The sequence below is a fragment of the Eulemur rufifrons genome, chromosome 30, assembly GCF_041146395.1.
Source record: "Eulemur rufifrons isolate Redbay chromosome 30, OSU_ERuf_1, whole genome shotgun sequence".
NCBI classification, from domain to species: domain Eukaryota; kingdom Metazoa; phylum Chordata; class Mammalia; order Primates; family Lemuridae; genus Eulemur; species Eulemur rufifrons.
Window position 1 is genome coordinate 127021053 of NC_091012.1, and position 26750 is coordinate 127047802.

At 40.0% G+C, this 26750-nt stretch overlaps 1 protein-coding gene across 2 annotated transcripts in view; it reads left to right on the forward strand.

Annotated features, from left to right (window-relative positions):
- The window catches only part of SMPX (small muscle protein X-linked), a 122590-nt gene that overhangs the window by 71902 nt on the left and 23938 nt on the right, over positions 1–26750 (forward strand). For both annotated transcript variants that reach the window (XM_069463053.1, XM_069463052.1), the window contains 3 exons: positions 2696–2752; positions 13432–13518; positions 20202–20350. In XM_069463053.1, coding sequence (XP_069319154.1) covers positions 2714–2752; positions 13432–13518; positions 20202–20336 — 261 coding nt within the window. In that variant the 5' untranslated portion in view covers positions 2696–2713 and the 3' untranslated portion in view covers positions 20337–20350. The remainder of the gene's footprint in view (positions 1–2695; positions 2753–13431; positions 13519–20201; positions 20351–26750) is intronic.

Consider the following 26750-nt stretch of genomic DNA (forward strand, 5'->3'; position numbering starts at 1 on the left):
TTAGGCTCAGAGGTCCACAAAAAACAAAGCAATCCAGTAGTTAGCGTAATCAGCTCAGTGAAAAAACAAAATCAGCTTATTTAAAAAAATCAATGCAATATAAATAACATAATCATCCATTGCCTATTTTTTTTTACATTTCAACCTGCTATTGTCATAGCATAACAAAATTTCCTAATCCCCATTTCAAATCGATGTACAATAACTTTTAAAAAAGTTCCCAAATGATATTAAACTTTAGTTGTACACACACGGAGAATACTATATACAGAGATATTTAAAGTCCTGTGAAAATTATTGTTTTGCTTGATTTCTAATAGCTTTTGAGGAATAGAAACATTAAAAATTAAATCACCAAGCTTTTCTTTTTGGAATTGAACTGTGTGTCCTAGAACCAAAAATAAAAAACCCTTCATTTCTCTTTCATATTGCAGGAAAGACAGCAATCTATTTGAAACATATCACAGAGCAAAATGCATCCCTGATTGTTCAATCTGTTGTTGCGTTTTAATTTTTTAACCAGGGCTGGGCATGGTGGCCCATGCCTGTAATCCCAGCACTTTGGGAGGCTGAAGTGGAAGGATCACTTGAGGCCAGGTGTTTGAGACCAGCCTGGGCAACATACAAACAATTTACGAAAATTATCCAGGCATGGTGGCAGGTGCCTGTAGTACTAGCTACCTGGAAGGCTGAGGCAGAAGGATCCCTTGAGCCCAAAAGTTAGAGGTTGCAGTGAGCTATGATTGCACCACTACACTCAAGCCTGGGCAACAGAGTGAGACTCTGTCTCAAAAAAAATTTTTTTAGACCATATTGAAAATAATTCTACCTAGATTTTAATGCATGAAATCTGTATCTATATATTACCAAGACATTCAGGTGAAACTTTTAAAAAAAGTCCTATTGTTTTCATGTATGTGGCTCCAAAAATTATATATTGGGATATACTAATTATAGAGGTTTTTAAAAAATATGCCATTGTTTAACTAAATGTAATAGAGCCTAAGACTTTGAAGATCTCAAAAAAACTTAAGTTTTTCACATAATTCTTTTTTTTTTTTTTCGAGACAGAGTCTCGCTCTGTTGCCCAGGCTAGAGTGCCGTGGCGTCAGCCTAGCTCACAGCAACCTCAAACTCCTGGGCTCAAGCAATCCTCCTGCCTCAGCCTCCCAAGTAGCTGGGACTATAGGCATGTGCCACCATGCCCGGCTAATTTTTTTCTATATATATTTTTAGCTGTCCAGCTAATTTCTTCCTATTTTTAGTAGAGACGGGGTCTCGCTCTTGCTCAGGCTGGTCTCGAACTCCTGACCTCGAGCTATCCTCCCCTCTTGGCCTCCCAGAGTGCTAGGATTACAGGTGTAAGCCACTGCGCCCGGCCCAGAATTCTTCTCAGATCTTTTATCTCTCCAAGTATTGAGAAACATCACTACCTCAATTCTTACTCTGAACTTAAAGCTGCAGATCAGTACAGCACTCAAAACTCACAAGCTGTGGATGATGGCAGTAAACAGTAAATATTTGCATCACGCTTTATAGTTCACAAGGCCTTTTCAGGAGCATTATGTCATTTTGATTCTCACCACAACATGTGAAGCAGGTAAAATTTAAGGAAGAGGAAATGGGCCTAGAAATGTTGAGTGACATTGCCCAGGTTTCATAGGACCTGTGGCAAATGCCAACACTGCTCTCTGCATTCATTCACTCACCGGTTAACATATATCCTCACAGTAGTCAAGAGAGAGAACTCGGTCAACCTATTTTATAGTTTGGGTTTAAAATGCGGCATATTTATACTTCAATGAATTTTTAAATTTTCAGTTGGTCCTGTCGACATTTAATAGACCAAGCTATAAAAACAGACCAGAGCTGGGCTATTCCCTGCTCCCCTAGCCCCAATAAATCATGGCCTACATCCCCAAGTATGCTCTAGTCACTGTGCTCTAAGGCAGGTCTCACGTGCTAAAAGAAAGCGAACATCCTTTGGGAAGGAAGCACTTCTACATCTTGGGGATCTGGCAGGGTCACTTGTAAGTCCCACTACCCTCCTTGAAACAAAAGAAAACAGGTGAGGCTTGCTGCCTGCCTGTGTTTACAGCACGTGGGCTTTGTGTGGGGGGACACACGGAGGCCCCTCCCAGGTTGCTGGGCAGAACAGACATGTGCATGGCAAGTAGAGAGCATGGAGATAGTAAGGAAGTGGTACGGGCCATTTCTCTTTGGGCCTGTTCAGTGGAGAGGAGGTACTCCCAATGGACTGACTCGCAGCCCTGGCAATAATGAATTCAGATCAAAAGTTCAGTTTCAAGCTGAGAGCTTCCGAGGCCGGAACAAAGGTGTTTTATTCCCACAACCTCTTTGCTTTGCTGCTCTTGGCAGAGGGTCAGGAGGGCAGGGAAGGAGATGATAGCGCCTTTCAAGTTTCTGATTGCATATCATTAGCATCAGGGGCCAAGGCATCTCAGCATTTCTCCTTCTGAATGATTTATCCTGGCGCTCTAGTGTTCCCTCCCACCCCCCACCCCCCAGGCATTAGGAAGGAGAGTCTCTAAGTAACTTTGGAAACTGAGACTGAAAGAATATATGGCCAGTGAAAGGGGTGACTATCCACTTGAATCATGAGTTAAATTCTAATTTATCAAGACCGAGAATCTGAATGCTGCTGCCTCTAACAGTTTCTTACTTGTTTTTTTAGGGATAAGACCGTGTGAATATGTCGAAACAGCCAGTTTCCAATGTCAGAGCCATCCAGGTAAGTAGGTATATTTGTGTTTTAACATCAGCTCTGCCACTTCTTGACTGATTATTTAATAAGTCATACTTTTTGTGATTGTTCACCCCTAACTGATGATTAACTTCAAGAAGAAAAGGAAATTCCTCTTTAAAAGACTCGTAAGGTACAATTCAGGAATGATATAAGACCAATTCGGTACAACTGAGAAAGGAGAAGCTATTTTTGTTTAATTGTCCTGAATTGTAAGACAATAAAAGTTTACAAATGCGAATTAGATTATCTTCTACAAGAATGTAGTGTGTATGTTTTTTGCTGTTTTTTGATATGTATACTTTTGATATGCTCATTAATAGAGAATAAAATATTCAATTTCCATTTTTATATCCAATTGATATATGCATATATCAATGGGTCACAGTTTGTTGACCCATCTGTTTAAAATACATATTTCTTTAAATAATATCCTTTTGTAGTTAAGTGTTCTTCCCAAGGCTTGGGTATTTATCTTCTAAAGTCCCTATGCTATTAGTTCCCCTCATACTCTCCCAGCAAAGAAATTCTTTGGTTGTTTAAATTGACTTAAGTGTCACCCACAAAAAGGGAAGTGGGAAGCACACATCTTGAAACAAAAATATAATTATGCAAATAACTTTCAGTATTTGTTTTTACTCAAAACTTAATTTGTTATTTCTCTTAAGGACTCTATATTTGACTCTCAAATGGCTCCTACCCTGAGGCTCTGGACACAATGCTTTATTGTAAAATTCCATCTTTCCTTTCCATCAACATGGAGCCCATCTGTGCTTTTTCCAAAGGAACTTTTTTTTCTTCCTGGACTTTTCTGAATACTGCAGGGCATGAGGCAGTTCCTGAATATTTTAGGTCTGATGCATCATCCCAGCACAAACACAATCACAAATGGCTGACCATATTTTGGAGGGGCGTGCATGTGGCCAGGTTGTGAACACATCATAGGAGGTTTTAGAAATCCTAGCACACACTGCTGGTAGAGGTGGGTGGAGGGACAGATCATTACGTGTCATAACTAATGCATATCCTTAAATTGGAGGGGTTCTTAAGTGGCAGGATATATAACAACCTCTGGAAACCTGTTATTGAACAAACCACCAAGGAAGGGCCTATGTATTTGGTGAAGATTCCACGCTGCATTGTCACATTTAGCCCTCTGGTGTCTACCTAGTGAGTCTCTGACATACGCTGACAGTGGTTGCGGAATTTATTTTGTTTCCCAGACCTGTGACATCATGGAACTTTTGAATCTTCTCTTTTACCAGGTGTATAAGCAATTAGTAGCACGGGCTCTGAAATCAGATTGCTGGGGTCCATAATCCATCTTGTACTGGTGTAGGATCATGGGAAAATTACTTTACCTACTTTATCTCTCTTTGCCTCCATTTCCACATCTGTAAAATGGAGATAATAGTAGTACTCATCTGCTAGGGCTACATGTATAAGATGCCTAAAACAGCATAGTAAGCATTAATTGATGGTCAACCAATATTATAATTATTATTCAGGAATGCTTTATCTTAAAGTTATGAGAAATAATGCCATTTAATCACTGCATTTGAAGCTCCTAAAGTATGAAACATAAAATTTCCTTTATATTTTCCAGAATACAAAAACCGTCTTCTCTTGGGCTGCCTTTGCTTCTCTTCCTTCTACAGCTGAAAGTGTGTTTATTTTTCTTCCTTAGTGCTTCCTGGCCTCTCTCAAATCTACACTGAAAATTTACCAGTATTTTGTTTACTAATTTTGACCTTGATATATTTTTAGAGCTGTATTATTTTAAAAGCTGGTATTGACTATTCTCAATAGCTCTTATTATACTACATTACAAAAAAATCCATCCATTCTACCGACCAAGGCAATACAGCGGTTCCTTATGGATGTGGTATTGCCTCTTTCAATATATTTTATGCCACACAAAAAGCCCAATTTAATGTGCCTTCAAATGAAATATTATTTCTTGTGGCTAAATAGGATCGGCACTATCTGATATTTTCCTGTCATCTTTGCATTAACTTTAAGTAGTATACATTAAATAAAACATGAAAATGGTTACGCTACACAAAATGGTTTGTAGTAGGAACATCATCTAGGTTACAGTCCTGTCTGGAACAAATAGAGACCCCTATTGATGAAGGACTGCCTTCATTGTGTAAATACCACTTAAAGTTCTTAAATGTTCTACTCAATACTCTCCAGTCACTTCTTTTTATTAGGACCTTATCTCCCATTCAGTTCAACTGTCGTTTCTTGGATGCATAATATGTGCCAAGCACTGTGCTAAGTGTAGGGTATACAAAGATGAATTGATACCTGATCCCCATGTTTGAGGAACTCATAGTCTTTAGTACTTACTAGCTGCGTGACTTTGGACAAGTTGTTAGCCTCTTTGTACCTCGGTCTCCTCATCTGTCAAGAGAGGAATTAATAACAATTTTTATCTCATAGAATTGCTGTGAATAATAAATGAATTTAATACATGTAAGTACTTAGGCCAGTGCCTGGCTCACTGTAATTGCTTAATAAACATTAGCTGGTATCATCAATCACCATCATCATCATCTAGTTCAACAGTCCCCAAAGTGTGTCCCTTGGCATACTAGTTTTATGGGATGTTGTTAACTAGATTAAAGGTTTCCATGATTAAATGTTTGGGAAAATCTCTCAGGGTCCATAACTTGCTGACAGCATCATATTATTTCCAAAAAGGTGGAAACATATGCAAGGTTTTCTAAACATATCAGACCTTTTCAGTGAGTATCTTACAGGATAGTGTTTTGCAGTGCAAACTTCTAGAAAGAATGATTTAGATCTCTATTTTGTCTGGCTTGGGTGAACTTAAAAGCCACTTTGGTCCATGCTTCTAACAGTCAGGTATTTCAGCAATCGAATTACTGCACCTATGTGTGTCAGACAACATGGACTCAAACAGTTAACAAATCTCCGTGACCTTAGTTCATCCTTAGTTTACCTTTCTGTAAAATGGGGACAATCATACTACTTAATAGGGCTGTTATAATGAATAAGCAAAATAATGTATGGGAAGTGTCTGGTTTATAGTACCTAGTTTCCTTAGGAGAGGGCTCTTCTAACTATCCAAGTAATGCATGGAATGGGCTTGCTTCTTCTTCAGCTGATTCTATCTCCTCCATGTACCGGAATAAGAGAGAGGCCAGAACTAGACCAACCCTTAGAAAATATAGACAGTTGTCTTTCACATCCACACTGAAGAAGAGATGGCCTTTGTATTGTAAGGGGATTCTAACTCTACACTTCTTTTCAGATGTATTAATTAAATCTCAGCCAGAGGCATAAAAACATCCTGAAGGAATCAGTTGATTCTTCCTTAGTCTGGAGAGGGCCTTTGTCTCCTAAGCAACTGATAAAGTTCTATGCCAGATGTTGGCAAACCCTTTCTCTAAGGGACCAGATCGTAAATATTTTAGGCTTTGTGGGTTGTTTGGTCTGTTCCAATTACTCAACTCTGCTGTTATACCACAAAAGCAGCCATGGGCAATATGTAAATGAATGAATGTGGATGTGTTCCAATGAAACTTTATTTACAAAATCATGTGGTGGGCTGGATTTGGCCTGTGAGCTTAGTTTGCCAATCCTGGTTCTAGACTCTCCAGACTGCTTCTTACATACACTACTGTTGATGGGAATACAGTTGCAACCAAGGTAACATCCGCACACTAAGCATACTGGGGCTGCTCCCTCCTGATGAAAGAATTTGACATGACAGGTGGTAGGGAAAGTTAGAACTGCTGGGAAATCTAATCCCATCAGCGATCTGTTTGGTGACTCTAATGAGACCAAGTGACACCGGCCACTGGCAGCACCTGCCTGTCCTTCCTCTTCCTCCTGAACACATCCCCTTTGGGAACCACCATAGGCCTCCCCAGGGCCTCAGTTTACACAGAGCCAATCTTCTCTGGGTTGTCACTGGTCCTTTCTCTCCACCATTGACCAAAGTAAGCTGAGTATCTATTATGTGTCCTCTCCTGTGAGATCTCAGAGCTTAATGGCTGACCGGAAAGAGTCCTGTCTTAGCTCTGCTATGTGACTTCACGCCCCTGGTCCTTGTGATCTGCAAAAGGAGGGCGTTGGGTTATATGACCTCTAAGCCTCTTCTAGCTTCTAATAGTCTAAAACTTCTTGAGAATAACTTCTAAGGTTTATTATTACGATGATAATAATAGTTAGAGGTTATTCAGGTTTTACCATATACCTGGCCCAATGCAATGGGATTTCTATGGATCATAATGTTAGGTTTGGAGAAACAAAATAACTCACCTAGGATTACACAGCTTGTAACTAGGAGAGTCAGAACCCAAACTCAGTTGTTCAGTCTGATCCTAAAGCCCATGTTTGGAACCACTCGGCAATGCTGTCTAGTCTCATTACTTAACCATCTTCACCTTGGCACAGAGCATAAGACTGGAGGAGTGGATGTGGACCATCTCAAGGGTAATCATAAGTACCAAGGCTACTTTGAGGAACAATTACCATTTTATGGATGTCAGCTCCTCCCTTTTAAAGAACTCAACCAGACATTTAGAAACAGTGTCAGCATTTCAGTGAAGAAGTTGATAGCTCACGCTGATTAAAGTCAATTTAAAATTAAGTGGGCTTGCAGTGAAAAGTACACAGTGACTCAATGACAAATGTGGCCTTGAAATTACAAATGACCATGGCCACTGAATCACCACCTCTCAGCTACATTGACTTAATCAAGCTGCTTGTGAAACTAAATCTAACTTCTTTATCATACATTTAAAAGAATGATTATATGAGCCAGCCCTGCATCATTGGTGAGTGTACAGTTTCTTAGCGTGGGAAGTTTTCCGTTGCTACCTAGTGCACACGTAGAACAGAATATTCTGATGTTCCACGTTTGAGTACTTCTTTCCCCTTCCTACCTATTACCATTGGTCTTCCACCCTCCATTGCCCAGAGACCAAAAGATCGGTGGAAGAAGAAAGTAGTCTCCATGGAAGACAAAAAAATTCACAGACAGGCATTAGAGACTCAAAGTATTTCCTGTATGGGATTTCCAGTTTATTATTTATTTATTTATTTATTTTTTGAGACGGAGTTTCACTCTGTTGCCCGGGCTAGAGTGAGTGCCGTGGCGTCAGCCTAGCTCACACCAACCTCAAACTCCCGGGCTCAAGCAATCCTTCTGCCTCAGCCTCCCGAGTAGCTGGGACTACAGGCATGTACCACCATGCCTGGCTAATTTTATATATATATATTTTTAGTTGTCCAGCTAATTTCTTTCTATTTTTAGTAGAGACGGGGTCTCGCTCTTGCTCAGGCTGGTCTCGAACTCCTGAGCTCAAACGATCCTCCCGCCTCGGCCTCCCAGAGTGCTAGGATTACAGGCATGAGCCACTGCGCCCAGCCAGGATTTCCAGTTTAAAAAAGATTCTAAGTATATGCCAATCCTTGGTACAGAGGAATAGACTATAACTATCCATGATTGTCCAGTTAATCCAATGCATTAATTAAAGCTAAAAATCATACTTCACAGACCCATTCAGTTTTGAAAATAAAAAATAAAAAAAGCTAAAATACCTAATAGTGATAACATGCCTTCCTTCAATATTTTGTTTAAATTTAAAACATTAAAATTAACTTTCATTTGCCATTTGTTTTAATGTAGAGCCAAGACTTTTACTTTGATCATGGATCTAACTGTTTCTTTCTTACATAAACCACTATAATACACTGCTTATGATTTCCAATGCTGGTTTCTTTAAAGTGTAGCAAGAACTCGAGTGTAGGAGTCTGAGTTTCAGGTGGGTTCAGTATTACCTCCAGCTAATGATCTCTGCTGCTCTGACCAGGGCTCTATATTTGTGACATGAAGCAAGCAGTCATATACTGGCTAAAAGATGTCATTTTTTGATGCTGACATTTATAAGTACTTCAGAAATACAACCTGCCCCCAACCAATTATGCACATTATCTTAATAGCTGTACAGTACATTCTTGAAATCTGCTTTTCCCTGGATGATGAGACTATAGTTGAGTCACTCAGGAAATTATTGAAGGGAACAAAAAGTGTTGAGAACAGAGAAAAGAATAAGACCTTTTAGTATGAAACATCATGGGTGAAGAACAGTGGCTGAGTGGGAGTTTTTCAAAATTCTATTGAGTGGGGAAGTTTTATGTATTTTGAATCTACTCCACATTTCAAGAATCCCTAAGAAGTTATACATTCTAGTGATATAGAACTTTATTTTAAAATACGCTGACTATATTTTAGTTGGTAGATATGTGCACGTGTATGTCTATCGTCCTTACTTCATGTTAATATATCAAACGAGAATCTCATTTTCTAATCAGCAATGAGAAAACACACCTCTTTCTGAAAGTCTTCTGCAAAGATCCCATAAATGACAAAATGTCACGTCCTGCTCTGTTCAGAGAAGAACTAAGGGTGTGAGAATAGGAAAGAGCAGAAAGAAATACTGCAAAATGTAACCCTATAGAATTTCCTCTGCCGGTGCCATGGGAGAATGGCATGGGGGAGGCTATAGATTCTGGCAGGAGCTGCTGGGGGCCTTTGAAAACTAAAGATCGAATCAGTAGGGGGGTCATCTGAAAAAAATATGCAATGGGAGGAAACTCCAAAAGCCTCTGAACTGTTCAGAAAACTCACAGTGGGTTCAGAAAAGGAGAGACAAAAAGGGAGGGGGAGATAAGAGAACAATGGCTGTGGAAAGCAAAGTTCAATAGGAACTGTCAGTACCCAGCGGCTGGCAGCTATCAGAATCCGACCCACTGGGGAAAGATGTCATTCCATTGTAAGCCACACAGGAGGGGCTGTGGAGGGAATATTGTTTCCAGAATCCTTCCGACTCAAAGACTGGAACCAAGCAAGGAGAACAATACAAATAATTAAGGGAGTAGTGGAATTAACTTACAGGGAATTCTTTCTACTTTTCTTCACCTGGTGAGATCAAGTGTAGTATTAATTTCACATCAGATAGGTCTTCTATCAGGGAACTGTATCCTGTCCTGGCAAAAGATGATCTAGTAGATTTTTTCCATTCCCAACTTGGAGGATGTAACAAATTATGTATAGCTTGGGAAAGTGATGCACCGGGTCTGCTGCATCAAGGGCATATTTAAAAATATCTAAAATGTATAAACCGTAAGGAGGGAAAAGAAGTACAAAGTATTGCATTACAAAAGGAAAACAAGAGTCTGCTTCCTTTGCATTTATATAGAATCTATGTAGAGAAGGAAGTCCAACCTTATATTAGCTCTAAGTCATTGATGTTAAACCTTTTCAGTGTTTATTCTTCCATAGCAATTTAGCTTATATTCCAAACCCATTTTGAGTAGCGAATATCATATCCAAGTTGCGGGTGGAAAAATTGAGTCATTGAGAAGATATTTCATTTGCATTCAAATACAGAGCAAGTCAGTAAAAGAGACAAGAATACGACCCAATTTTCTGGCCAGTGGAATAAAAACAGAGCTACAGGTCTACAGATTTTTATCAAATTCAAGTTATAAGGAATTTTTATTACGGCTACAATTTACTCTATAATTTGTCACTCAAATATTACTGCCCTACAATTATATTAATGAAACATCTCTAATCTTCTTATTACTAATGTAATGCATGCCACAATTGACAAAGCACTCCTTTTATACTCCTTTATTGGTGCACATTAAGGATTGAATGCTCGACATGTTTTTAGGCTGCTTTGGTTCCTGTCAATATTTGCTGTCAAAAAAACCCATTTGGGTTCCTGATTTCTTGAGTGATGCTTTAAAAGAAGAAAAAGCATCAAGTCAGGGAGTTAATGACTCATTTTTCAATGTGGTTTTTCTTTGGCACCTATTCTGAAATTATCCATTTTGTATGTCCCTTTTTGAAGGCCACTCTCAAATCATAAGTCTGCAATTTTAGAGCTAGTTGAGAGAATTTTAGAGCTGGTTTAGAGCTATCTTCTGCCAAGTGAAAAGAGAACTCTCTGGAGATGGGTTTGGTAGAGTGAAAAAGTCTGTCCCCAGAGTCAGGCAGCTTCAATTTGGAATCTTTATTTGTGTGACCTTGAGCAAATTAACCTCTTTGAGGATCCATTTCTTCATCAGTAAAATGAAGATGATAATACCAACCTCAGAAGTTTGTTATGAGGATGTAGATATTTGAACCCTCCACCTGTGTCTATTTTGCATTTTTGATGTTCTTACAATACTTTTCTTGAAGCAAGGGTTCCATGGTTAAGAGGTTTGAAAACCATTGACACAGTCTAACATTCATTCATATTACAAATGGGGACAATGAGACCCAGAGCAATTGTCACTTTTTTGAGTACAGAAAACCTGTACCAACTCCTAGCATTGGGCTCTTTTCACTACTATAAGCCACCCATGAACCATGGAGAGGTTACATGGGGGCACATCACTAAAAGTAATCTCCAAACAGGAAAAGGTGGTCACACATAGCATGTGCTTTACCTTACTGTATTGTTCTGGATGACCTTTACGTGTCCCCTTACTGAAAACTATAATCTACTAGAGAGCACACGTACTTTAGATTCAATGGGCTAGTGTTGCAATCAAGTCTTTCAGAAACAATATTTTAACCTGAGCTAACTATTAAGAAGATGTCCTCTATAGATGCTTAATACATGTGTTGGGGTGGGGGCAATCTAATGAAACTTCTAACTTGTTAACCTTTTCCCAAACAGTCCCTACATTAATGTTTCCCCTCTTTCGTCCAAACTGCAGTGACAGAAATGGTCTATTGGTCCAATATAGATCATCTTCTGTGAGTCTTATTTACACTGTTTTCATGTTCTTATTTCAGGCCCCTATGATATTTCATTCAATCTAAGACACCGCCAATTGTAAAATACCATTATTTTATGTCCTGCCAAGAAATAAAGCAAATGTGCCAATTAAAATTGTAAGATGCCACTGGTTGTAGGACACATTCTGACTTCAGATATTAAAGGAGGTACATCTTGGAATTAATGAAGTATGAATCTATATTTGCTACCATATAAGATATATCCTTCCCCCTGTCTTATGCTCCCTCCTCCTCCTCACACTCTAGGTCACCTGATATTTCCGTTAAGCAGAGAAATAGCACAGGAGCCTCAGCCTTAGATTTTCCAAAATGCTTTCCTCTAAAATTATGCTGTACTTGCCAAAGAGCTCCAATTAAATAAATAAGTAAAAGAAAAAAAAATTGTGCTCTATGTGTGTGTGTGTGTGTGTGTGTGTGTGTGTGTATATATATATATATATATATATATATCTTAGCATATATGGTACATACCGATCAAAAATACTTCTTGGCTTGTTGGCCCTAGGAATGGCTCCATGATGATATACCTCACTTGTTATCTGCCACAAATACTTTGGATCTGTTCCTTTCTGTGGGATAGGTATTATTCTAGTAAGAGGGGGAGTTTTAAAGCCCCAAGGTGGGAAAAGTCACTTCCTGGTCTCGATGGAAGCAGAACACAGACCCACTGCCATGTCACATGAACGTGGGCGCTGGACATTTCCAGTATCATGGCCCCTGGCAACAGAGCTTGTACTAGGCAGTTCCAAATGGACCTTACTACACTTCCTAATGATTTTGTTTGGTGTTATACCAAAATCATCCAGTCTGTGTCATAAGATAACAAAATATTTTGTTCCCTTTGCTCAAGCATCATTTTTATGCATAACATCAAAATGAAATTTCAACTTTTCAAACCCACGTATCCAATTACTCATAAAGCAACACTTTATCTTCTATGGGGAAAAAAAATCTGTTCTACTTTTAAAAAAGTATTTAATGCTTATTTTATGTGAGTGATACTACTGGTTGAAGACGTTTTAGATTTGCATTAATTATTTTCACCTTTTGACATTAGATACAATATGGGCAAAAATCCAAATTTACATATTCTCTTCCCAAGTTCAAATTACTGCATCAGTATATCCATACATAATTTAATGTTTAGAGTATGTCATGTTTATTAGAAAATATTTTATGTTTATTGCTGATGGAGATTAGTATGTTATCTTAATAAAGGATAAGAGCCAATGAGTTGTGATACAAAGGGAACTTGACTTTCTAGTAAGTACCCTCTTTCCTCCTTACTGAGCCACACAGGCATGTGTGTGGGAGCAGGTAGAAGAGTATCAATTCCAGAGACCTAAGGCAATGAAGCAGCAGGACATTATGGAAGGGAGGAGGTGGCTTAGGAGGTGTAAATGTCTCCCTTCTCCATGGTATATGTGAAGGAACCTGAAGGAGGGCTAAGGTGTGGGATGGCTTTTGCAGATGCTCTTTCCTCCTTTCCTATCATTATGTGTTCCTTCCTCATCCCAGAGAGAGGAAAATAATATGCACCACAGGAGGGCAACAGCCAGAACAAACTGTCTTGAAATGCTTCTATTTAATAGGGAGTCATAAAATCACTGCACAGACCTAAGGATGAGTGCCAGAAATGTGGAATAAATGGAAGTCAAATTTTCTTTTGCATATTTTTGTGCTGTCATTATAGCAATTTTCCTGAGATAAAAAGCTTTGAAGATGTACTTTTCAGACTCATTTTTCCTCACAATGATTACTGTCTCAGAGAGTGTCATAGCAATTTCTCATTTTTCTTGAGCTAAATCTACCCTGTTTTCTCTTTTAGGCAAATATCAATATTCCAATGGGAGCCTTTCGGCCAGGAGCTGGGCAACCCCCCAGAAGAAAAGAATGTACTCCTGAATTGGAGGAGGTGAGGAAAACTTAGCTAGCAGAGCTCAGCAATGTCTTTCCCCTTCCAAATCCTCACTACAGAGGGCAGAGGCAAGGTGAGGGCCGGCTCTCCAGGACAAGGGAGAAGGCGAGTGACTGTGTGTCAAGGAGTCACAGTTAGTCTATACATTTCTTTTTTTTTTTTTTTAATATTTTTTTATTCCGTTCTTTTTTCACAAGTGCAGCCACCTGATATACATTTCTTTAGTTGTCTTGCTCAATCAGCCACAAAACACACTGCCCCTCCCTTTCCTTCAGCCAAATTTAAGTGCTGTACCTGATACAGTTACTTCAAGGTACCAAGTTTAACTTCCAGTCTGTTGATTGATTGACTGATTGATTGTGTGTGTGTGTGTTGTGGGGGGCAGAGAGGACATAGCCTCTCAGATGCTTTTTGGTTTAGTGATAGTCACTAGATTGGTAAGTTTTCACCCGGGAACTTTTATGGAAGCGAGCAGGATGTATTTGGTACAGCTTTTGATGAGTGAGGAATCCAAGTGGGAGCCCAGGGAGTGAGCACATTAAAGCACTTGGGGATTCAAACAAACAAACAAAAACTCAATCTCTGTATGTTTCCTTTGAAAAGGGGATTTTGCAAGGGAATCTGGTAAGCCTCCATTTCTGTATTTTTTCTTCTAATTCTTTTTTTTTTTTTTTCTTTTTTGAGACAGAGTCTCACTTTGTTGCCCGGGCTAGAGTGAGTGCCGTGGCGTCAGCCTAGCTCACAGCAACCTCAAACTCCTGGGCTCAAACAATCCTCCTGCCTCAGCCTCCCGAGTAGCTGGGACTACAGGCATGCGCCACCATGCCCGGCTAATTTTTTGTGTATATATATTTTAGTTGTCCATATAATTTCTATTTTTAGTAGAGACGGGGTCTCGCTCTTGCTCAGGCTGGTCTCGAACTCCTGACCTCGAGCGATCCACCCGCCTCAGCCTCCCAGAGTGCTAGGATTACAGGCGTGAGCCACCGCGCCCGGCCTCTTCTAATTCTTTTCCCCCAAATTCAAGTACCTGGTTTGCTAAAATGGAGGCTAAAATTAATAATGAATGCAGTAAATAGGGAAGAGTTCCCTCCTCAGATGTTTATATTTCTTACCAAATTGTGACTTTTCTAATGAAACCTGGAAGGTCTTATTCTAGGGAAAAATAAGTTAAGATTTTATTAGCACAAGGCAAGGAAAATGGAATTAAATAAAGCTACAAGCCACAAGGCATAGCAAACTGTATTTTATCTTTTTAAAAAGTTAAAAAGACTTTTTTTAACTTTAACAGGTAACATTTTTTTGCTATTTGCCCCCAAAAGAACATCTATTCCTAATAAACTTTTGTCGGGCATCTAACCTTCTTTCCTGTGAATATTCCTGGTGTGGTCCTAACTTAGTGGTTCCAGCCTCCTATCAATAGAAAGATAATCTTTGAAAGGAAGAGATGGAGTATTTGATTGACATCATCAAGTTCTGGAATTTTAGCCACTAAGTTGACAAATAAAAATTTTGAACATACAAATTGAAAAGGCCTGGCCCTACCCTGCTTTTATGGTTACATAGTCTGGTGTTGCTCACTTTGGCATCCAAATATCTCATTATCTCAGCTCAGTCCCAGAGCTCTCCATCTGGGACTTTAGTCAAGTATTTCTGAGTTTGTCCCCCCCATTCCTCAGAGGGCCACTGTGAAGAGTCAGTGATATAATGGACACGGCAATAGCCTAGTAGGTATTTTATAAATGATTGTTCATCAATTGATCTAATTATCCAATTTTCATGAAGGACTCCTGAGCCTATTGTTTTTTTGCATGTTGTAAGAAAAAGGCAGTGGGGAGGTAGAAGGGATGACAGTGGAATTCTTCCTATACCTCCATTTATCTGTAATTAGATTTTTCCTCCTGTGCTTCCTCTTAAACTGTGTCTGTCACTACCATGGCAATCAGTTAGAAGGTAGCTTGACCCTCTTTTCTCACTAAATTGACTGATATAACAGTTGTTTTGGAGGCTTGCATCTCACCTTTCATCTGTGGTACAGGTGGCCATTGGTTCTTCTTTTTACAACTGGTACGTTCTTCCACACAAGTGGAGGAAAGGGGTCTGAGGAAGCACTTTGCTCTCCTTCTTTCCTTGTCCCCAGCCTGATGGTTCCAGCACATTCTAAAATAGCTAAGAACTGATACACCTACTTTATAACCAGCCACATATACAAATAGCCAACCTGTATTCATCACAGGATGGAGGGAATGAGGTACCCACAGAGGTCCAGAAATCCCAGTGTTTCTTTTTTTTTTTTTTTTTTTTTTTTTTGAGACAGAGTCTCACTCTGTTACCTGGGTGAGTGCCGTGGCATCAGCCTAGCTCACAGCAACCTCAAACTCCTGGGCTCAAGCAATCCTCCTGCCTCAGCCTCCCGAGTAGCTGGGACTACAGGCATGTGCCACCATGCCTGGCTAATTTTTTATATATATATTTTTAGTTGTCCAGATAATTTCTTTCTATTTTTAGTAGAGACGGGGGTCTTGCTCTTGCTCAGGCTGGTCTCGAACTCCTGAGCTCAAACGATCCTCCCGCCTCGGCCTCCCAGAGTGCTGGGATTACAGGCGTGAGCCACCGCGCCCGGCCCCAGTGTTTCTTAAATTGTGTCACACCTTTCTCATGGGGTTCATTGGGCAGAAGGGTAGATCTAGGGGTGGCATTCCCTTCCCATAAAAGCAGGAATGAACTTTCAGGATTCATGAGGTCCTAGGGAGGGAGTGAGATTTAATGACTTAATCTCTGGGCCAGACCTCAGAATAAGTTTCTCATGGAAACAACACTGTAAGGGGAGTGGGTAGGCAGCTTGGCTTGGCCACAAGGTGGGTTAGGTAGGATTTTGTGGGTTAGCTTGAGGCCCCAGCCGCCTTTTGAGGCACAGTTTGAATGGGGAAATGGAATCTGAATTCAAAATGACTTACACATCCATATTGGTTATCATCCAGTTTGCAAACTCGAAATTGCTTACTTTCATAGATTTGGGATTTGTTGCCTAGCCTTACATTAAGATAATTACTGTATAAAGTGGAGATGTGGAGATCATAACATACCTTCTCTGATCAGCACAGGTGACCTCTATCACAGTCCATAGGTCGCCCGTATAAACTCAGGTTTTTTGATCTTGACACCCTCTCAGATGTGAAGAGGATGCACTCCAGCAGGAAGCCAGGACAAATCTCTGGCTGTCTGACAAGGCCTGTGAGTACTGGCTATGTCTCCAGCCCACCTGTGGTCTCTGGCGAGCCCTTTCCTCTGCTCACAGAGCTGGAGTACGCGCCCTCTGTCTGCCTGGCCCAGCCAGAGGTGCGCACGTGCCAGAGGCAGAGGCCTTCCAGCCAAATCCTAATAAGCAGGGCTGGTCTTTTGCATAAGAAACTGCTTGCTTGAGGTAATTTGAAGGGTATTGACAAGACTCCACTAAGCCTCCCAAATCTCTCATTTGACTGAAACACCATCACTATTAAGCCACAAAATAGCACATTGGGATTTTCTGTTAATTATTTCCCTTTCCACCTGGTCCCTTCACGAGCTGCAAACATATTTAATTCTGGTCCAGCCACTTCCTAGCCGTGTGGCCTTGGGCAAATTTCTTAGTCCTTCTGTGCCCGAGTGTCCTCTACTGTGAGATAGGGATAATAATAGCACCAGATTTTTGGAGTTGAAGTGAGGATTCAATGAGTTAGTACATGTAACTTGGAACAGCAAGCAGTGTAAGTGCTTGCTGTTATTACTGTCTTCAGTGTTTGAACATGAACGAGCAGGTCAGATTGTACTGCCCCACATAGAGAGCTTAGGAAAAAACTCAGTAGGGCATCTGGTAGTAAAACGGGAGATGAGAGGAAAGTGAGATAGCTGGAAAATGGTTCACCATTTAGCAAAGTTTTATGAATACTCTGTGACCCCCAAAGGAAAGATTTCCCTTCACAACAGCCATTCCTGAAACTGGTAGGAATGGTTCTGTGGCTGATAAGGCTTCTTTCACACACTCTTTATCTAAACCAAAGAATGTCTTTCATGTCCCTTCTTAATTCAAGTATCTACTTACAAAAGAAAAAAAAAAGGTTGTATTTATTAGCCAAACGGGGCCATCTGGAACCCTGCTTGTTCATGCCTTAATTTACTATAATTCTTATAATAATAAATTCATAGAATAAATGGAACCTGATTCCTATTACGTTTTTAAAAGATGAGAGAAGATTTAGTTAAGAAAATGCACCACCATTAACCCCCTTCCTGAGTCAATATCGTAATGTCTAATTACTAAATATAATACATCCACTTATAATTTTCCATTATATGTCACCTTACCAAACCAAAGGCTAAAAGTCTTACCTTGATAAATAAAAAACAGTGCATTAAGGTTTTAATAACTTGAAAGAAAAGTGCCTAATATTAAATATTATTAATCTGCATATGTTCACATATTTACACATAAACATATAAATACAGACATTGGCTTTATGTGTTAAATGTGCCAGTTTTGATGTTATGAAGACAGTGAATGTGACTTACCCAGGAATTTAACAGAAGGAATTGGAAACATTTTTCTCCTTCATGCTTCTTTATTAAGATCTACCCACCTAACAACCGTGGGAACATTTATAAGTGAGGAAACATTTTTCATTTCACCGCTACACATATCGGAAAAAAAAAAAAAAACACGCAGTACTTTATAGCCTTGTTAAAAATTTCTTTCTGAAAGCCTAGCAAAGAACGTTTGGAATACCTAGTCCTCTGAGTAGATGTTTTACAGTTTTAATTATTGCTTCTAAACCTGCATTTATAAATGATGAATGTGTGTGCATAATGAAAAGCAGCCACTCCTGCGGCTCTGTACGTTGATCCGGGGGAATGATATTTTTCAGATATATACAGCAGGTGTAGTCTACACTGAATTACTTGATCACCTTGTGTGGGTGACAAATTAGCTATTTCATCAGCACTGTACCAGATTCAAAGAAAATGACTATAGGAAAAACCATTAGCCCTTAGTAGAAGAACGGCACCTCAATATTTTATATGTCTACTCATCCCCTCCAATAAGCACTTTAAACACATTTCTATAAAGGCCGTGTCTGCCAAGTAATTTGTTAGGGTTTGGGGAAGCTTGAATACTTTTTTCCTTTAGGTTCTGACCAATTTGAGAACTAGATATAGGATTCAGCCGGGGATTAACACACAGCCTCAGCGTTAATACCCAATTGAGAGGGCCGCGGGGCAGGCAAGCGTGCGATTTCTTATTCCTTTCCCCTGGAACTGTACTGGTCCACCCAGTTGTTGGCCAAGCAGAGGGAGCTCTGCCAGTCTTCCACTGGGGACTGTGTTAGTTTGGGTCCTCCAAGAAGCAGACTCAAAGATATTTATTGGGGAAAACACTTGCAAGGAAAAATGGGGAGGGAGTTGCATGAGGTTAAGAGAACAGTCAGACCGTGAGACAGGGGAAGGAGAGGACACAAGGAGGGCGGTTCTAAGGCCAATCTCCAGCTGGCAGAGCAGTCCCTGGGCTCCCAGGGATGGGCCCGCCTTAGGATTCCTGTTGCATTTTGTCATTGGCTTGGAGCAGCCGTGGGAAGCGTGACCTCAGCATGGTGATGGATGAATTTCAGGGTGAAACAGCTGGCGCCGTCATTCAATTACCCTCCCTGCAGTAAACCGATCCGAGATGTGTTCTTATGGCTGTCACTGTGATCAAATGTTCTTCCAACACCTTTCTCCAGGGTGGAGTGGAGAGGGATATGCCACCCCCCCCACTTCTAGCAAATAGAAGGAATAGGCTAACAAGCAACTTTGTTCTGTAGTAATGAGTTGGAGTTCTCAGAGCCACGCACTGCAACTGATCTTATTGTTTTATAATCACTGTTATATGTGTGTATGCTATATGTACATAGAGGCATAGATTTGTCACTATTGTACACTCTTGGGATTAATCAGTTGAACAACAATCAACAAGTATGCGTGTGCACCTCTGTGCCAGGCATTGGAGGAGCCACAAAAAAGAATAGGATGTGGGTCCTGCTCTAAAGCTGAGACACACATAATATTCAAAGATAGGAAATTTAAAATATTCCCCAAAGCAGGAAGGGGAAAGCTGGGCCTCCTCTGTCGCTGTTTCCCATCCTGCCCATATTCAAAGAGGTTTTGCTTATGTTCCTTTCAGTCCTGAAGATGTCATTGGAACAAAGGCTGGCAGCCACCGCACCCCAAACAAAACTTTGAAAATTCTTGGACTAAGTCATTGTTAGAGCCAGCTGTGCACTAACATTCTATAAAACTGCTGTCGGGCAGGTTATGATCATATGATACAAAATTAAAACCAATCTTGTAAGATACTTCTTTTGGAAACACAGATCCTTATGATGGTAATTTTTATTAGTTATCAGGGGTTGAATAGTACTTTAGTGTTTTCTAAGTCACATAGAAATTACTTGTTTTCTTCTTCCAACTTTATTCCACATTTTGACACAAACTTTAGGAGATCTTATTGAAACTCTGAGGCTGTCTCAACAACACAAGAGAAAGTCATCCTGCTAGAATCACACTCTGACATTATTCTTGCTTTAATTTTTTTTTTCTGGTTAATGCCCGTGACCCAGAGGATCAAATGTCTTTTTTGGTGAGTCAAACTTCCTCTCCTTTTTCTTCAGGGTGCTCCTCCTACTTCGGATGAGGAGAAGAAGCCAATTCCAGGAGCGAAGAAACTTCCAGGACCTGCAGTCAACCTGTCGGAGATCCAGAATATTAAAAGTGAACTGAAATATGTCCCCAAAGCTGAACAATAGTTGGAAGAAGAAAGGTGAGTGAAAAACTATTTTTTTTTGTCTAAAAAAGATCACTATAAAATAGTTTAAGGAAGCCTTTCACAGAAAGAATCTGCAATTCTAGAAGCGTTTATTAAGTGCCAGGGGCCTTCAATTTAGAACAGTATTTCTGGTGCAGTTTTTTGGTAAAGCCAAGGTTATGGACCTATCTTATTCCATAATCAGTCAGAGATCCATTGACGATGTTTGCCTGTCATTCCCTTTCTGATCATCCTTCTTGGTTGGGGAAGGATGAAGCTGAGAAAAGAAAGATGCTTGGGAAAGGACCTTAAGGAGCTTTTGATCTTGGGGTCCAAGGGGCGCTTCCTCATTCCATGCCTCAGTTTCCTCACCCAGATACCACAAAGAGTGATGAGCTGCTCCTGAGCTGGAGGATCAAAGGAGCAAGTTGGTGAGCAGGTTTGGAAGTGTAAAGGGGCCTATAAACAAGTAACCCAGGTATCTATCTGTAAGGGTAGGTTCAAAACTGTACACGCTGCCTGACAAGGCACTGTAAGCAGGGCATGTGATCTTATTTTTATTTTAATTGGGTCCGTTCAGTAATGATCTCTGGTGAGGGATCAGCCCACCCTTCATCTGCAGACCTGGCTCCTGTGGACTGGTGTGGAAATTCTGCCACCAGGGGGAGTGTGGAATTAGCCCAACTCATCACTTTTTCTCCTATGGAACGCTTGGAGCAAATCTACCCTTTCCCAACATTGCTAAAGCCCACCATGCACAATCTAGTCCATTTCTTAAGCAGAACTTTAAGTCTAGAGGAGAGGACTCTATATTGGAAACATCAAACAGGTTTTTATCTGGTTGATTGTCCTTTCATTCATCCATTCATTTGTCCACTTACCCATTTATTCAACCAATATTTATTGAGTATCCACTATGTGCTGAATATTAGAAACATTTATTAATCACCATGAGCAAGAGACTGTGTGAAGAGCATTATATATCCACTGTTTCTTTTAAACATCATGATCTCCAATTATTGCCCTCATTCTTGAGATGAGCCTTAGAGAGACTGATTTTCCCCATCTAGCATGCATCCTAAAAAGGGGGTCTAACTTCAAAGTTAGTGCCGTCACCTACTTGTTATATTGCTTCAACCCCATCCTCCCACCACATCTTACAGATGGATCGCACACTTCCTGTTGGTATTGGGGTGAAATCTTCTGACCACACAGCTGGCAGAAGCAAGCGCTGGGGCAGATGGGGCCCTGCTGTGTCTTCTCTTTTAAACAGAATGAAGAACAGAATGTTCTGTGAGACAATCCAATGCGGTGTGGCAATGTTATTTGTGTCACGCTTATGCTGACTTACTAGGATATTTGCAAGTTAGTTCTGCTGAAAAGATTTCTTTATAGTATAGAGAAAGAGAGGAGCTGTCTTGAGCTAAAATAAAAGAATGATATCTGGTGTTTTCAGCACAGTTACATAAAAGAACAAAGGAATAAGAATAAAACACAGTGGATTCTGTGACCATAGAATGACTCTCAGGAACCTGGATGCAGACGAAGTGACGTGAGCAGGAACTGACCTGACACATGGCCACACACACTTGTTAGTATTAATGACAGAGAGGAACAAATTGACGACTGAATATCATACTCAGTCCTGCTTCTGTTGCCAAGCTGAGATGAAATCTTCCAGTATGTTTGGGATGAAGCTGTAGAACTTCCTTGTGAGAAAGCGTGGAGAAGGGAAGTTAACTTTTCGTAATATTTATATCATTACCCAACCAAAGCTTTTCAGTTGGACACATGAGTTTTTAATGCAGACTTTAAAGGTTTTTGCTTTTATGAAATCCATGTCAACCTAAGTTTAACCCCAGTTTGTTTCAGAAGAATTTGGTTTTGAAGATTCAAAGGAATGCTGTTTTAAAATGAGCTCAGAGAGGATCTTGCAGTGTTACTTGGCAGTGGGATTGATTCAGTAGCCTTGGATATAGGGTTACAGGGAATAGGGGAAAATACCAACTCAATAAAATATTGAAAAGGTACCAGAGTATCCCAAATTTTTGTTACTTCATTTTTCTCAGAGAAGACTTTAATGATTCTTCTCTCCTGAACAAATTCTAATGCAAAACCACTCAGAGACATCTATTTGTCCTTATTCTTACAGAAATGTGAAAATCTAAGTTGTCAGGGTAATTGATCTGAATTCCAAATGAGTACAGTCATTGTTTTAAGCCAAGAAATGATCTTTATTTCTTGTAGGATGGATAGTAAGCTGGTTTGCTTTTGACTCATTTGTTTTTCTCCTGAAAATATGTCTGAGATTTGAAGACTTCCATGGTCATGGTCTGTGATCACAGAGGGAGAGCATTTCTTACATTGATCCAATGGACTCATAAGCAATAAATACTCTGGACCAGCCACCACCACTTAACCCCTCACTGGTTGCATAGATTTCCTCCTTCTTGGGCCACCACTTTGTCACCCACCCTCACCTTATATTGTCCGATTATTTGATCAAACAGATCATTGGTTTGAAGATTGAATAAGTCCATTGTGTCCATATTGTCAAACACTGTGAAAACCACGAAACTCAAGGCTGAAAGACCACATTATACTGTAACTATTTCAGTACTTTAGACCTAAAACAGAGTAGCATCTCATTCCAGCTGAGATCAGTGCCTTCTTTTAAATGGGATTTCAGATTCTTCCCGTGTCCTGTGTCATGGCCAGAATTGTTCACAGAAATCAATTAAAAGCATTACAGAACAAGAACCAGAAAGGCCAATGACTAGCCCATTAGGGATCAGGAATCATGGCTGATAGAAAAGGACTTAGGGCCTGGACTTAATCAGGAACCAGACTAGGCAACATAGAGACAGCATGTACCATGTCAAAACCAAAAGACACAGGAGTGTCCCAAATGGGTCCCCAGTCTGGACTAGATAACGTGGGGCAGGGAAGGTAGGATGTTCAGCTGTAACTTTTGGGAGTCTCCTGGCTGTGATTTAAGGTGGCCAGATGGTGATTTAAGAAAAGTCTAAGAGCCAGATGAAGAGGCAGTACCAGCAGCAAAGTCTGAAAACCAGGCATCCTTCAACACTCGTCTGCTGCATTATCAGGAATCCTGCAGGCCACCACCACAAGCCATTGTCAGCTTGTTTGCTTGTAGATGTAGCAGATGCCACCTCAGGCTTCATGGACAAAGGTCTGGGAACCTAGAGAACTGCTCAGGGCTGGTGTCCAAATAGACTCTATGTCCATTTCTGCTCCCTCCCAACTCTCAAATCAGAGAACACGTGCTCAGTAAAGAACCCTTGTAACTAGCTTCTGTATCATGGGTACTTTCTTCTTTCAGTCCTAAGATGTATAGATATAAAACTTGGTCCCTTTTCTCAGGATACTTAAGGTTTTTTTTGTTTGTTTGTTTTTAGGATACTTAAGTCTTGATGGAAAGATAAAGTACTTCAAAAGGTAGATAACAATTTAAGAATTAGATAGCAGCTCAGTTATTAAAGATATCCCAGGGCTATGTATGACCCAGTAATAAGTAGGCAATAGAGATAATCAATGTTGTGACTTTTGAGGGGGGAAGGTGTGATGATTTGGGGTCAGGGACAATTTCAAGGAGGTGGCAGGAATGGAAAGGTTTAAGCAGAGGCTCTGAACATGTGGAATGTCCAGGGCATCATTAGGAGACCAGCCTAGTGAGACCAAACTGTTCTTCTAGGTGAACTAGTAGGCCTTGGACTATACGTTAAGAAACAATTCTGTAGGGCAAGAAATGAGAGTGAGTTGGAAGGATCTACAACTCCCCTGAACCCATATGTAGCCCCATAATCTCAAGTTAGTCTCTATCCCATACCCCACATCAACTAACCAGTCTTGATTCTGGATTTTGAAGATTTGGAAAGAATCATTATAATGCCCTGTTGGGGGAGGTGTGCCTTTGTCTTAGCTTAGGCTGCTATAACAAAACACCATAGCTTGGGGGGGGGGCGGGGCTAAACCAACAGACATTTATTTCTCACAGTTCTGGAGGTCAAAAGTCTGACATCAGGGTACCAGCATGATCAGGTTCTAGCGAGGACCCTCTTCCTGGCTTGCAGATGGCTGTCTTCTTGCTATGTCCTCATGTGGTATAGAGAGGAAGCTCTGATGTCGGTTCTTCTTCTTATAAGGGCATTAATCCTATCATGGGGGTCCTACCCTCATGACCACACCTAAATCCAATTACCTCTCAAAGGGGGAAGGTGTGATGATTTGGGGTCAGGGACAATTTCAAGGAGGTGGTGGGAATGGAAAGGTTTAAGCACTATCTCCTAATACTGTCACACTGGGGGTTAAGGCTTGAACATATGAATGGGGGAGGGGGGACTCAAACGTTCAGTCCAGGACAGCTCTCTTCCTCCAGCACTCTGCCCCACCCCTAGCATCTTCTGTTTATGCTGTCATAATACTTATCAAATTGTAATAGATTGGTTTTTTCATTTATATCTTCATGATGCCAACATATAGCTCCTTAAAGGCTGCAGTGCATATGATACATATTAGGCACACAGGGCACGTCTATATAGGATGTTACTGGTGCCCTGACCGTAGCACATCTAGTGTCCCCTAGAAATGTATACATTCTAAATCCTTGTATTCTTAGGGAGATTACTGCTTAAAAGCAAGACTAGCTTCTCTCCCAAGGGCTAAAGGTAACATTGTTGACCATATTCAATAATGGGCTCAGAAATTTGACTTCAATTCATTGATTATATTCCTCTGGGAAATTGAAAAATTAGAGAAAATGTCAAGTTAGGTAGGTTCTTATCCCTCAAAGGGGAAAAAAACATGTAAAACCAGAAGAAAACTTAACTTTTCGAGAATTCTTTGGCTTTCTTTTTCAAAGAACATCTATGTCCACATAAGACATATTTACCAACCAGTCATCCAGAGAGATGTCATCTCTGATAGAGGAGAACATAAGATGCTCATTACTCTTAAATGTTAAGCATTATGCATCACCATCATTCCTGCTGATTCAAGGGCTAATTTTGAGAGTGTTGGCAGGAGGGCAAATAGATGTACCCAGCTACTTGATAAAAAGTACACTTAACACCTAACAACAGACCCCGAAGATACATGAAGCAAAAACTAAGAGAACAGAAGGCAGAAATAGACAATTTAACAATAATTGGGAACTTTAATACCCCGCTTTCAATAATGGCTAGAAGTAGACAGAAGATCAACAAGGAAATAGAAGACTTGAACAGCGCTGTAACCAAATGGGCCTAACAGACATATATAGAACACTCTACCCAACAACAGCAGAGTACACATTCTTCTCAAGTGCACATGAAACATTGTCCAGGACAGACCATATGTTAAGCCATAAAATAAGTCTCAAATTTAAAGGGATTAAAATTATGCAAAGTCTGTTCTGTGACCACAATGGGATGAAATTAGAAATCAATCACAGAAGGAAGTTTGGGGAATTCACAACTTGTGGAACTTAACACACTTTTAAATAACCAAGGAGTCAAAGAAGGAATCACAAGATAAATTAGAAAATACTTTGAGATGAATGAAAACAAAAATACTTTTTAATAAAAGCCATTCTAACTAGGGTAAGGTGATATCTCATTGTGGTTTTAATTTGCATTTCCCTGATAATTAGTGACGTTGAGCATTTTTTCATATGTTTATCGACCATTTGTCTATCTTGTTTTGAAAAGCTGTTATTTGTACCCCTGTAATATTTTGAAACGATAACAATAAAAAAACAAAAATAGAACATAGCAAAACTTATGAGATGAAGGCAGTGCCTAGAGGGGAGTTTATGTTACAAATGCTTATATTAAAAGAGAAGAAAGATCTCAAATCAATAACTAACCAATCAAATCAGTATTAGCAGCTCCATGTTTGGGAAATGTGCCCTTTATCATCCTAGAGTAAACTTACGATTAAATTGACGTGTGAATGGAAATATCATCCTTTCAAATGGTAAGGCATAATAAGTTTAAAAAATTTATTTACATAAACACTATAACAATGTGACAGGAGCTGAAAAATAACAAACAATTGCCCGGAAAATCTCCATCTTTGCATAATACTCACTTTGATATCTCCCCTTCCAGTCTTTTCCTCTGGGTTTACTAATATGGGTGAGATACAACTAAGTTGCTAACAATATGGTGATTTGAGATCATGAAGACTTGGTCTCATTTCCGTCTACTGTTGCAACTTTGAGCTCTATGTCTCTATTTTCTCATTTCATAAAAAGCAGAAAATGACACTTCTCTCATGGGATAGTTGTGAAAGATTAGGGAGATATATTTTTAAAAGTATCTCCAGGCACAGGACCTGGGATGGGGTAATTACTCAGCAAATGGGAACTGGTTCTCCTTATACTTTTTTCTTATGTAGCATCATTCATAGTACT